This window comes from Oculina patagonica, chromosome 14 (genome assembly GCF_052425735.1).
Source record: "Oculina patagonica isolate OP01 chromosome 14, crgOcupat, whole genome shotgun sequence".
In the NCBI taxonomy this organism is placed as follows: domain Eukaryota; kingdom Metazoa; phylum Cnidaria; class Anthozoa; order Scleractinia; family Oculinidae; genus Oculina; species Oculina patagonica.
The window spans coordinates 11,336,880-11,350,932 of record NC_135771.1 but is presented as its reverse complement, the minus strand read 5'-3'; the positions used below and the strand labels follow the sequence as shown (position 1 = coordinate 11,350,932).

Sequence of the window (14,053 nt, the reverse complement as noted above, 5' to 3'; positions counted from 1 at the left end):
TTTTCAATTGCTACAAAAGGTGGTTCTAACTTTCAAGTTAACTTTGTGGATAAAATCCTAATAATGTGATCATTAAACTGAAAGTCATCAAGCTGGAGTACCACCATGTTGTGCTGTTTATTTTGCTGTTCTGCTTCAGTGGTTCTAACCTTAAGTCGATCTACACTGTATCTGTAAATCTATGAAACCCTAAGTTCTGGAGAGTTTTCCCCCTGGAGATGATGTTTCAGAGCTTTCAATAAGACCCAGCACCCACCAGCCCTCACCAGAGCTCTGGCAGGTAAATTCTGTTCCTAAAAAGAGCAGATGCCTTCAGCTTCTTATTAAATTTATATTGCTCTCTGACAGCTAGGTATCGCACAATGGTAGCCACATACAAGTACTTCAGTACCTATTATCGTGTAAACTTACCTTAAGGTCTCTGCGGCAATTTGAAAGTTCAGTTTTGCCCAACACAAGTATATTTATAGGAATTGTATTCCCACAGCCACCTTTGTTGTCAGTTTTGTCAGTTTTGTATCCCAGAACCTCCTTCCACTCTTGTTCAGTATTTCCCTAGTATTGTAAATACAATGCAGCATTAAAAATATAATTTTGCAGCGACCAAAGATGGATCCCCAATCAGTTTCTATTTCATTAACACTCAGAGTTGGAAATAACGGCCGGTGATCAGTAATTACCGATCAAATTTACCAGCCAAATCTAAATGAAATTTAATAATTAAGAAATAATTATATATATTTTAGTGGTCAAATCTTTATCATTGGCACCTTCACTAAAAATCACCTATCAATCTGTTTTTCCTTATTTCCAACCCTGACACTGAATGGTGATCACAGACACCAACCTAGGAAGAGCGCTAGCTGTGTCCATAATATGGAGGTGTCCATACTATGGAGTTACCCAAGTGAGCTGCCCATAATATAGAAGTACGATGTCCAGGTTTGACTGTATTATACTATTCTGCCCCTCCCCACCCCCCTCCCAACAGCTCTCTTGAAACAATTATTGGTTTCTTCATATTTCCCTGGACAAAGGACTGTTATTTCAATACATTTGATCCCATAAAAATTAAAAGTAAAAGAAGAACACTTACAAATATCAGATCGCCCTCGTCATCAAAATAACTAAATGCCAATGAGTGGGTGAGTGACAGCTTATCCTTTACCCATTGTGTCACCTCCTTCCATCTGGGACAATAAAGAGAACAGGTACGTGTTAATGACCATTACATGTGCAGTATTCGGAGTCAAGAGTTATTCTTAGGCTATAGACTAAAAGTGATGCATATAAATTCTAGCTATCTTACATATTGCGTGGTTCCACAAATGACCATACCCATCCTACAGCAGGTCATTGGAAATTCCAAGTGCGTGGGCTAATGCAGAATTTCAAGAGAGTTGGGTAGGAGGGGAGGGGGGTCAAACCAAAAAAACCATTGGGAACCTATGGGAAGGTATGGATATTATTTTTTTTGTCAAACAACCAAATGTCCGCAATAATTTTATTAACAAACAGGAGTTTGGTAATTGAGCATTCAATTGAGTACAATTGTAAACTGTTTGGTAGTCGTATGTTTGATTTTGTTCGATTGTTGACTGTTCAGAAATCAAACGCTTGATTTTGTTTGATTGTCGACTGTGTAGTAACCGAACGTTTGATTTTGTTTGATTGTTGACTGCATGTGTAGTAATCGAACTTTTGATTTTGTTTGATTGTCGACTGTTTGGTCATCAAAGGTTTGATTTTGTTTGATTGACCAAATTTTATTGTGAGTTTGATTATGTTCGATTACAGAACCCAATAGAACGATTTGTGTTCAATTGAATTTGATTACTAAACATTCGATTTGATACGCCAGGTACATGTAGTTTGTAAGCCTGCTTATACTCAAACTTGGTTGGGGCTCAAAAAATGTGTTCTACAACAGTTCCTTTGTAGCTGATCTGCAAGTTATCCTTTATTGGAGAAGCCATTTATAGCACTGTATTTCACCCCCTAGGCCTTTTCTTAAAATTTATGTCAAAAGGAATGCCACCTCCTCCAAAACCTCCCTCTTCCCTCCCCCCTCGCGCTCCTACGCGCTCAAACAAAAACACACTCAAAAGGCTTTGACAGGATCGGACAAGAAGCTTCCCTTATCGAAACTCTAGTTCTACGTCCCACTGAAAATGGTAAAATCATTTGGTCTGCAACACTTTTTCACCGTTTAAGACTTGTTAGTAAGCTTTTAGACTTAGCGGCTTCAAGCTGATATGCGCTTGTGCGGTTTCTGCGACCCGAAATGAACAAAATGACGAAGACGAAACCGAATTCAACTAAACCCCAAATTTTTGAGATTCCTCCGCGTACCTGATTTTGTCGGTGGTCTGAAACAGATGTGGTCCTTCCTCTGTCAACTCACATCCATTTTCATCGACAACATTCAACTGAAGATCGACTTTACCCTCCATAACAAACGGAATATTACGTTCTTCTTCTGCGGAAAGCTCTGACAATCAGTCACATGATTTCCTCTTCCTCTCGATCTCTCTTTTAGACTCGTACCCAGGGCCTTCGTTTATCAAAAGGTGCATAATGTGTACATGTAGCTACGTGTTTTTTAGTTAAGCAAAAATACGTTTTCAGTTTCTGATCTATCTGTTTGTCTTTGTTGGGAAGGTTACTCAATAAGAGAAGAAAGGGAATGAATAAAATGCTTGAATCAAGTATATTTTTTTAAAGAAGGATCAAAATATTTCAGATATTTTATAGTGGACTGTCACTTTATCACCACCCTCTTTCAGTTCTGCCACTCCTGAGCTGCATGTAGTTTTGTCAAAAATATAAAAGCTATGATAATGAAACTTGGGCAGTGTGTAGTGCTTTTAAAAAAAGCTTAATTTTAATGCCGTCCGGCACAATCGCGTCACATGATTGCTGAGATCTAGTCTGTGTAGCAGGCGCCTGTGTAGTTTTGGGTGGGTGTTTGGAAAACGCGAAAGGCAAGAGGCGTTTCCCAAACGCGCGATAACTACACAGGCGCCTGCTACGCAAGCTAGTTGAGATCCACACAGCCCGCTATTCAGTCTTGTACTTTTAATCGGTCATTACCCTGGTTTCACAGGTTTCTTTTATTTTTTCAATCTTGAGCCTTGAACGGCGTCGAGTAAAGGTAAAAGAAAAAAAGAAAGAAAACCTTCGGGAGGGTAATTATTGAATGCATATATTGTTTAAAATATCAAAAATTCAGTAAGACACTACCTCTCTGGAACCTTTATTTTCATTCGCCCGCTGTAAACACTACCTCTATTGTTATTCAGGGCCGGGAATTGTTGTCACCTGTTATCTATTGTTTTAAGAACCAATAAAATAACTCGTTCTGACGGGTAGTGGGCGACCCCAAAAATTGAACGGGAAATTGAAGTAACGGGAAAGGGACCCCGGGAATATTTAAAATGGGAAATCCTTAAGGCGGGAATCTGACCAGGTGAACTGTCCATAATAGAGAGGTGTCGGTATTATAGAGGTGTCCAGAATTTGGAAATTGGTGACTAAGCTGTACACGGATGAATCTGGAAGTTAAAATCCCAATGGAATCTTGAAGTGGCTTTAAAAGGAAGGAACAAGGTAAAATCGCCCAAAACAGTGTTCAACAAAATTTGAGGTGAGGGATATCCGAGTTTTGTTAAACTGGTTAATAAAATTCTAAATCTTTACTGAAACGCTGTGTAAAGGTCTCCAGATTTCGATTCGTCTGAAAACAAAATTTCCATTGTGGGAACCAAAATCCTTCTTTTTATTTTGAGAGGCCTGTCAGACCTGTCACGTTGAAGACTGCGAGCACTCCTTGCAATTCCTAGATCGTAGAGCCAAAAGCCCGAACAAAGCGAGAAAAATATTGGCCGGGCAAAAAGAGGTTTCGCAAGGCTTAGTTTTTTTTCCTCGCACGTTTTGTTACCTTTCTCTCTCGAATAAGAATATCATAAGTTAAAATCTGCTTACAATATAGCTAGTACGACTACGTTAGTACATATCCCACCAAGAGAAATAGAGCTCGCGTTATTACTACATGAAAAAAGATACACTTCATTAAATTTGAATGCCTGAGTTGTTGTTGTTTTTAATTGCAATCACAGCAAAATAAAAACTCAAAACAATACGCCAATTACAAGGTTTACAATACAATGTATAAAACACCAAATAAATTCTACAACTTACTTGCAATGCAATTAAAGGAAATCGCTTTCTCTACTGTATTTAAATAAGTTCCCAAACAATAATATTAGTTACAATATTATATTACAGTAAAGTTTGAATGCGTGATAAATGTTTTCTTTCAATCCCAAAGTTTATTCGTCTAGTGAATACTTCAATGCGTTTTTGCTAATTTTTCTATTTTAATGTTTTAAATACAAGTAATACTATTTAGTTTAAGGCCTTTTCAGCACATAAAACAACATTTTTTGTCTGATCTTCAAGATGGTAACTAAGTACATAACCACATATTAACAACATTTACATTTTTTGCATTTTTACGGTGAAAAGTCCTGGGCTTTGGACTCCAAAAAAGAAACGTCTGGATTCCGGGATACCAGATAATTTAAACGTTCATTTTGGGACCCTGTGAGATCATGTGCGTGATCAGGCTTGGGAAATGTCTAGTTCCAGAGCTTCATTTTTTATCCCGTCCTTCTGTTCTTCAGCAGCATTAAACATTTTCAGCTCGACTCCCGGAGCTAAGCTAGATTGAGACGTTGCCATCGAATCTACGGTGCTAAAAACCGTGTAAGTTTGATCGCTGTTGGCTCTCTTCTTTTTCGTCAATCGCCCGCCGAGTGAACAGCTTCCCATCTTTCTTAGAGCACTCATGAACTTGTCGTTCTTAAACGCGAATATACAGGGGTTCAGACATGCATTTACCACCAAGCATACAGGCGGTAGCCACCATAGGAGAGTTCGATTGAATCTAGCATCTTCAAAAACCTGTCCTCCCCAAAAAGTGAACCAGGCTAACGAGAAATTAGGCGCAGCGAAAAACACGAAGCTTGAAATCACAATTAAGCTTATTCGCTTGGCCAATTTCGATTCTCGAAGCACACCAAGATTGCGCGCGGATTTTCGTACCACAATAAAAATGTGCACATACAACACGACGACAACCAGATAAACAAAGACCAGACACAGTAACAGCACCTCGCTGATAAACACAGTGGATATTAAGTACGGGTCTCTGTAGATCAAACACATCTGCCCGGGTTTCTGGTCCATCTGTGCGTCCAGAATCTGCACCAAGGTTGCCGCTGCTGCACCCGCGATCCAAAACAACGCCAGAGATGCTCCGATGGCTTTGCGACCAAGCCTTACACTAGGCTTCATGCAGAATACAATCGCCACATATCGCTCAATCGTCATCAGTAGTGACGTCAGACTTCCAACAACTTGAGCGAAAATAAACAAGTTTCTTAAGTAAGAACAGTAAATCTTCTGCCAGTCTCTAAATTCGTGAACACCGTAACCATGTCCGAAGGCCATACCGAAGATATATATCCCTACCAAAAAGTCGCAGAACGCCATTTCTGACACTAACAAAAATGGCGGGCATGTGCGAAGGTTCTTTGCCCATATTACAGTTGTAATTACCACCAGGTTCGACAAAATTGCGCCGGTTCCCAAAACAAACAACAATGGCTGCAGTTTATTGGTGATATCCCAGCAAACATTGAAGAGGCTTACAACAGTTTTAGTAAAATTCCTCACAACGACAACATCTGAACAGTTCCCCTGAAGACATACGGTCTTGTTTCTTCGGACGTGAACTACAACTCGCTCCCGTTGAAAATGAGTACATCCCTTTATCTCGCTGGCTGGTTTTTGAAGCTGTGTTTGAGTCACGGTGTTGTTCAGGAATGTCACATTGTTGCCTTCAAGGTTACTGTTTAAAACAAGTAAAACATATGAACACAAGTTAGAACATGAATGCCTTTACCTTCAATAGTTTGGCAATAAAAAAGGCTACAAGTACTGACAGGAGAACCCTGTCAACACAAGTTTTGTTTTGTTTTCTGGGTTTTTGTTTTTGTTTTGCTAAATCCTCGTTAAGCGCCGAAGTAAAACCTGCTTTTATTCCGGCTCAATCGGACGTCGGACGTCATTATGACGTCAGCTTATCGTTATGTTACTTAGCAACATCCCTGCCTTGACATCGCGGGCGCATTTAAATCTCGGGGACGGAATTCTCCACGTCACCAAATGTTGGTGCAGGGATTTCTGGGATCGATCGGTTAAATAACTTGTCGAGCTTTGATTGGTCGGAGGTTTCCCTAGACAACCATTCATAGCTACCAAGATATCTCCGAAATCCTAGTGCTAAATGCTGGTGTTAAGCCTCCCTGAGAATTCTGGAAGGGAATAATCGAGAGCAAAATGCTGCCTTTAAAATGACTTTTTTAATACAAAATATTGGTTCAAATTACAGAAGCAGTTCCAATTTTGGGGCCAGATTTAATAGTTCGTATGGGTGCCTTGTGTGTTAGAAAATTTAAGACCGTATATTTACTATGTTTACCAATTTTTTTTTTTTTTTTCGTTAACGCCATCTTGAGTCATCCGGGGTCTGGACAACATTTTCGAAAACTGACGGAAAGTGTTCGTTCGTCCGCCGATATTACGGAAATTACCGGTACTCTAGTTACACGTTCGGATTATTCACGAACGTTTGATTCTCGACGATATTAAGATCTATTAATATTGTTTGTCCCATAACTCGCCCAATCACCCATAAGTAGCTTGACTTACATGTGTTGAAGATAGCGAAGAGCACTGAATACGTCAGAAGACAGCGTCACAATTCTGTTATAGCTCAGGTCACTGAAAAAAGAAAGAAAGCTTCAAATATTTAACGCACAGCCATCGAATGTAGGTAGCATGTCTCGTTATGCTCTATGTTCTCTCCTTTTTCTGGGGAATATTTAAACCTTCCACCTTCCATAAAATCTCAAAAAAGCATTCCTGCTAACTCCATCACGAACGGTCTTTTCATTTCTCGTTATTTTATAGTTTCAAAGTCGGTTTTTTTTAGGAATAAGTAAGTTACTTGTCTAGACAAAAACGTCTTTTCACCATTAAAGGGTAAAGACTGTTTAAAAGATTTGGGACGATATATAAAATGCATGTACGACAAACTCACAATTTCTAAATTCCAAGCGACACTTTAGTTCATAAAAGATATCTTACAACTAGTACTAGAGGTTTCTCTACTTGGGAACGTTTGTTTGTTTCAATTTTGGAACAAACCTGTAACCATGTAAGTAAATGTGTTTAAGTTCACTGGGAAAACGGGATTTAGGGAACAGGGACTGGGAATCACAAACAAAATATAGGAATAGGACTGGAGTGTTAGCTGCTGGAAAATGGAATTTGGACGAATTTGGATCAAGAAACCTGAATGTTACTTGTTACAATGACATTACAGGCTCTTCTATCAATATTAACTTACAGCCGTTCAAGGTCGCGAAGTCCAGTGAATGCTTTCTGTTGTATGATTGTAATGTTGTTGTGGTGCAAGGACCTTAAACATAAAAAATTGTATGACAAGAATTAAGGAATCGTTGTTAGTCAATAAGTCACTCAGCTCCTTGTCGCATAATACGATATTTTTGATCGATCAATCGGTCGATTGATCGTTCGCTCGTTCATTCGTTCCTTCGTTCTTTACATCGTTGGATCGATCGATCATTCGATCCATCAAACAAGCAAGCAGAAAAGCCATCAATCAATCAATCAGTCAGTCAGTCAGTCATTCAAGCCAGTCAGTAAAATGCTTAAAAGATTAATCAATTCACAAATAAACAAAGAGAAAGCAAGTTTGATACTCACAAATTCCTCAGTGTAAGAAGACCAAGAAACATACCGCTGGTCACATTTTCCAGCTTGTTATAACTCAGATCTCTGGGAAAATAACAACGTGATATAAATTTTAAGGCGGTTATTTACCCTATGACAGATTACAAGTCATTTTGCAATATGTATTAGCAAACATGTTTTCCACAAACGTTTGGCAATTTCCTTTTAACAAAATTAAGAAACTTATTTGGAAAGAACTTGTGTCAGACAATCAGTCGTCAGTCAGTCAGTCAGTCGTTGGTCAGTCAGTCGTCAGTCAGTCAGTCAGTCAGTCAGTCAGTCAGTCAGTCAGTCCGTCCGTCAGTCAATCAGGCAGTTAGGCAGTCAGTCAGTTAGTCAGGCAGGTCGTCTTCTAAAGTTATTCAAAGGATGTTTAAGTTGCTGAAATTGTTCATTTGGAATTCTTCTTCTTGATATTTAAGAAATCTATTTACAGATATTGTAGTTGCCACATTCCTGATAATCCAGCTTGTTCAATCTTGAAGATAAAGTTGTTGTTCAGTAACCTTCAAGAAAAATGAAAAAAGTATATATTTCAGCGTTAAATCAATAACTTTATCATTAACCGAACATCTGGCACCAAACTAAATTGTATGTGGCATAGACTAGTATAAGCTCAATTAAGCCCCCCCCCCCCCCCCCCCCCCGTACATGGTAGATCATGAAAAATTATGAACAAGATAACAAGATAACATTACATTAGTTATTTATCCGCCATATTTACTGTTTATGGCTTTCTATTTAGTGAAAATTACAGCAAAAAGGACACTATATTTCTTTCTTAAAGGACTAGAGCTTTTCAAGATGGCGAAGCCTAAAGAATGTGTTGGGAGATATGACTGTAACTTATTATATTACGGAAGAATGTGAAGCAGATGAAAAATCTTATTGACAAGTAAATTATAAAGGATCTTTTTAAGTAAAGGAGAAACAATCAAACATCCATCCATCCGAAAGTAGAGAAAGACTTAAATCCTACTTACAATGTCTTCAACTTCGGCATACCAAGAAACATATTACTGGTTAGAATTTTCAGTTGATTGTCGCTCAGGTCTCTAGCAATTACAAAAAGCAATGGTTAAGAAACTGTCGGCTGCATATCACTTACATTGATGACTAAAAGACATTTTCAAAGGTCATAGATAAATAAATGCATTTTTCTGTTACAGAACGACCATCAGTCTGTCAGCAGTCAGTAGTCATTTTATTAGTTATTTAATTAGTCAGTCCGTCGGTCCATGGCCATCACTCGGTCGGCCCGTCCGTCCGCCCGTCAGTCAGTCCGTCAGTGAGTCATTCCGTTAGTCAGTCAGTCAGTTAGTCCGTCAGTCTGTCGGTCTCTCAGTCCGTCCATTAGTAATTACTTAAGTCTTTCAGTCTGTCGGTCTGTCAATCAGTCCGTCGATCCGTCCGTTAGTCAATCAGGCCATCAGTTCGTCAGTTTGACCATCGCTGTCAGTCCCTACGTCACAAAGCTAGTCCTCTTATTCATTTAAAGAATTGTTTAAGTTATTTATATCTGAAACATTCTTCTTAATATTAAGGATAGCCATTTACAGATGTTCTATTTGCCACAGTCCCGAGAATCCAGCTTGTTCTATCTTGGAGATAAAGTTGTTGTTTAGAAACCTTCAAGAAAAACAAATAGAACCGTTAATGTTTGCTAGAATGTTTAAGTAATGTTTAAAACACGAGGCGAGTGTTTTAGAACGAACAGCACGAACCTTGAGTTTATTGAAAGGCTTCAAAAACCTCTGACGTTGATCTTTTCATTCTTGCACTGATATTTAGATTTTGGGTTATTTTGACTAAGAAAATTGGACATCAAATTTAGCCGTGTATCTTTATCAGATATAAAGACACTCATTAAACATTTAAATTTTCTTTGTATTTTCTTAATGAATTATTAACAAGTTTTTTTAATTAGCTGGAAATCAAGCTTTAAAAACCAATTTTTATTTGGCAAAAAGATGTTGACAAGGTGACAGGGAAACGTCTTTATGTTAAACTTACAGATTTTTAAGCCAGCGAAGCCCAGTGAAGAATATATTGGACGAGATGGTTGTAATGTTATTATACTGCAAGAATCTGAAGAAGATGAAAAAATACTGTGCCAATGAGGGATATTTGCTATTTGTTAAGAAAGTAAAATCAAATTTTAATTTGTTCCTTTATCATCAGTCAACCAATAAACAAATTAATAAGCAATAAAAAGTCAATAAAATAAAAGGTGTTTTCTATTTTATATATATTAATTACGTTTTTTAGTTAGGCAGGTTAGGTGTCCACAATTAGTAGAGGGGACTTTTCCCCCTCAGCTACTACAGATTTGACACGTTAATAAAGTTGTTATTATTATTATTATTATTATTATTATTATTATTATTATTATTATTATTATTATTATTATTATTATTATTATAACATAACTCAATCTAATTAATTTTTAAGAGAGAAGGACCTTTCATTCTACTTACAATGTGTTCAAACTCAGCAAACCTCGAAACATAGAGCTGGTTAAAATTTCAAATCTGTTATGACTCAGATCTCTATAGCAAAAAAGATCAGTAAATTAGCGACTACAGCGTCAACTCTCTCTAAAACGGACACCATCGGGACCGGCTCCAACTGTCCATCTTAAGGCCGATTTACACGGTGCGATTTTGTCGCATACGACATGCTTGCGATATGCTTACGACAGGCCTACGACACGAATTGTGTCGTCTAAATCAAACTTACAACTCGCTTACGACCGTCGTAGGCCCGTCGTAATCTTTTCGCACGCGACAAAATCGTACCGTGTAAATCGGCCTTTAGAGAGTTGTCCGTCTTATACGGAGTTAAGTTACATTATTATATGGCTACCATAGTACGCGCGCTCTGATTGGCTGCTGAGCGGGCATTATTTTCTTGTAATGACCGGGCATTATGAAAGTTTTTCTCGGCTCGACGGTTTTTAGTGCAGAATGCACTATTGTGATGGTTTGGTGGGTTGGCGTTTGCTAAACCCCTAAACCACTAAACCACTAAACCACTAAACCACTAAGCCACTAAACCGCTAACGCGGTGTAAACTTTTAATCACCAATTAATTAATTAATATCAATTAATTAATTATTTCTGTAAAGGGGGGAGGGGATGGAGAGCACCTGACCGTGTGCCCTTGGTAAATCGGGGAGTCCATTACGATACTTACAATTGAAGAACTCAAGGTATATATTTGTTTCAGAAAGCACTATGCTCTCCTTGTGGTACAATTCTTTCTGGAAAAAATACTTTGTGCTAAACGCATGCGCAGATCAGTCTTCATCACGAACATTGCGTTTTTCTTCTGCAGAAGGATTCGTGTAGACTCCGTGGCCCCAAGTTAAAACCACAAATTAATTGAATTAGACAGTAAGGCGTCATAGCAGATCATGTGAAATATTTCTTGATATGGCAATGCTGTTTTCTTAGAAAAGGTGATCTAGCATCTCATAATTAATTGATAACCTGATAACATCTGTGTTATAATCAATGTCGCCTTCTTTGCAGAAAATAAATCACGTTACCATAAACATCATGTTACATCCGTTTTTGACAAAAACAAAAGTATGTTACATGTTTTTGACAAAAACAAAAGTATGTCGTTTGCTGTTTCAATAACAAACTGAAATTCAAGCTATCGAAAATTAAAATAACAGTGACGTGTTTAGAAATTTTGTATTAAAGCCTAACGTGGTGTGCTTTTCAATGCGGTTGAATTCCTGTAGAATCCGTGGCGTTAATTTAATTAGACTTAAAAGGCATCACAGCGATCTGCGAGAAAAAAACAACAATATCATGTTACATCCGTCACTTCCTTTCCTTTTATTTGTTCTCCATCGGTTGAACTAACCTCCGTTTTATTTTGTAAAACCTCTGCCGCTTTAGTGTTTGAACATGCTTTCGTGACGGTTCCGACATTTCTTGAAAGAAATCTTCACACTACGTGCTTCTCGGCTTCATGCTTGAGTGAGCGTGTGACGTGTTCACAGCGCTTTCGTAAATCGTAATTAGGTATGCAAAAACTTGCACCGGGATTTTCGGCGTGAACACCTGATAACCAGGAAACAAATATCCTAGCTGTACTGCGTTTTAAAAACCCTTTCGAAAAAGATGTTTTTTGATTAGATTTGTTCTTTAGTTTTGAGAATCGTCTTTCGTGCAGTTTAAACCGTAACTTAATTAAATTAAACAAATGTCATCGATGTCGCCGTAAAACAAACAAAAAACAAGAGTTTCATGTTACGGCATTTTCAAGGAAAACAAAAGTATTTTGTTACAAACGAACGAAAGTGCCGTGTTACGTTTGCAAAGATTAACGTAAGGAACACCTAGGAAAGAATACAAGTAGCCTGTGAACAGTTTTTCCGAAAGTAAAGTAAAGCAAATAAACACGAACATATATAAAACATCATACTTTCAATTGTTCCATATTGCATTCTGCACTTACCAAATCATCGAGATTTTTTGAGTTGTGAGTAAGAGCTACTAGCAAGGGGGCAAAAACAACAAAAAATGCCGACAAAATATAACTATCTTTTTAATAACTGAAAGAAAAATATAAGCATACCGATACTTCTTTAGTATGAGCGACGAAGAGAGCCACAAGAGAGCGAGTTTTACCTCCAGTGTTTTTTCCCTTGATTATTATCTTTTTTTGAATAGTGCTTAAACGCCATATAATAAATAACTTATTAACCCTTTGCGTACCAAGTGGCCATATATGGCCACATAATTACAGGCTCCATTCGGGCGACCTTAAAGGAGGGATTTAAGGGGCTGGGAACTAATGCTACATTTTAGTGTACACTACACAAAGTAGTTTTTCAGTTTTCTCGAGGATTTCATCGATCGAGCTTGTTTTGACCCAAATTTTGAAGGTTTTTGTCATTCAAACGTTTGAACGCGGCGATTTAAAAATGGCGGCTCATCACGATGTCACTACACTAGATTTTGAAGCTCAAAACAATGTTTAAGTTCAATTTATCGACGAAGAAGACTTCCCACTCGAGCTTCGAGCATCTCCGATCACAAGTTTTACTCTGTTGCATCGGCATCGAGCTCCAAGAATTCGAGTGAAGAGTTCGAGAAGAAAGAACACACTGCTCAGAATGAAGTGGAATTTGTTGAAGTAGAATGGTCAAGAAAGGTCGAACGAAGAGTAGATATTGACTTCAGTGAAGGACCTGGAATAAATGTCAACACAAGAAACCTGAAATCGTGTTTGGATTTATTTGAGCTCTGTTTTTAGACAGAAGGTATGGCAGTTGTGATCAGATGCTAATTAGGCAATTATAATTCTGTCTAAAATCCTTCTAAGGGAGGCGTATTGCCCTCAGTAATATGTCTTATCCCTTAAAACATTGTTTTAAGTTGATAAGGATTTGAAATAAGAAGCCAAAAGTTGCATTTTTTTATTTTGAGCTAGGGATTTCAAAGTTCCTTTAAAAATGTGCATAATTATGCAAATTATGCCTGTCATGACGTCACAATTTTGACATGTGTCATAATTTTTATAAGTAATGTGAAAGTATTTTTAATGCACTTTCTAAATATATATGGTTTTATAGGGTTTTTGTTGAAATATTAAGCCTGACAATCATTCTTGTAAAGTATACTCATTTCAGTGTAAATAAATACCACCCCCCTTGGTATACAAAGGGTTAACCTCGTCCGTTCGGTCATTACAGGGGAATCTCAGACCTCGGCCTTGATGTATTGACCTCGCTGTCGCTCGGTCAATACATCAAGGCCTCGGTCTGAGATTCCCCTGTAATGACCTCACTCTCGGTTAATAAGTAGTATGTAAAATGACTGAAAACGGCAAGGACTATCACCAGGTGTAAGTTTTAAAGAGGCGTTCTCTAGGAGAAAGTTGACTGTACAAATAGTTTACATTGCAAAACAAAAAGGCATTCGGAAAGCTTATGTATAAATACATGCGGTTTTTTGTTGCACAACGACCTCAAGGGATTCATTGAGGACAAACTTCCGTGCCATTTTTTCGGTGTTGCACTGTCTATATATAAAATACACTTTTTCTGCATGTACAGTCTCAAATTTTTATAAGGTACATTTTAGAAACAAAAAAGAGAGAATATCCTAAGTAAGCAAGATGAAACTTACAGATCAAGTAATGATCGAAG

The 14,053-nt window shown here is 37.9% G+C and overlaps 2 protein-coding genes across 3 annotated transcripts in view; both read right to left on the bottom strand.

Moving 5' to 3' along the window:
• The window catches only part of LOC144637497 (non-lysosomal glucosylceramidase-like), a 30,353-nt gene extending 27,858 nt beyond the window's left edge, over positions 1–2,495 (bottom strand). The window contains exons 1-3 of the mRNA XM_078496558.1: positions 2,353–2,495; positions 1,097–1,190; positions 412–555 (exon numbers count right to left, since the gene is read on the bottom strand). Coding sequence (XP_078352684.1) covers positions 412–555; positions 1,097–1,190; positions 2,353–2,453 — 339 coding nt within the window. The 5' untranslated portion in view covers positions 2,454–2,495. The remainder of the gene's footprint in view (positions 1–411; positions 556–1,096; positions 1,191–2,352) is intronic.
• A 1,582-nt stretch (positions 2,496–4,077) lies between these two features.
• LOC144637498 (uncharacterized) overlaps positions 4,078–14,053 on the bottom strand; it is a 19,130-nt gene continuing 9,154 nt past the window's right edge. For both annotated transcript variants that reach the window (XM_078496559.1, XM_078496560.1), the window contains 10 exons: positions 14,034–14,053; positions 10,362–10,433; positions 9,898–9,972; positions 9,442–9,513; positions 8,868–8,939; positions 8,319–8,390; positions 7,858–7,929; positions 7,478–7,549; positions 6,778–6,849; positions 4,078–5,914 (listed from right to left, as the gene is read on the bottom strand). The exon at positions 14,034–14,053 is cut by the window's right edge and continues 55 nt beyond it. In XM_078496559.1, the coding sequence (XP_078352685.1) occupies positions 4,624–5,914; positions 6,778–6,849; positions 7,478–7,549; positions 7,858–7,929; positions 8,319–8,390; positions 8,868–8,939; positions 9,442–9,513; positions 9,898–9,972; positions 10,362–10,433; positions 14,034–14,053 (1,890 nt within the window). In that variant the 3' untranslated portion in view covers positions 4,078–4,623. The remainder of the gene's footprint in view (positions 5,915–6,777; positions 6,850–7,477; positions 7,550–7,857; positions 7,930–8,318; positions 8,391–8,867; positions 8,940–9,441; positions 9,514–9,897; positions 9,973–10,361; positions 10,434–14,033) is intronic.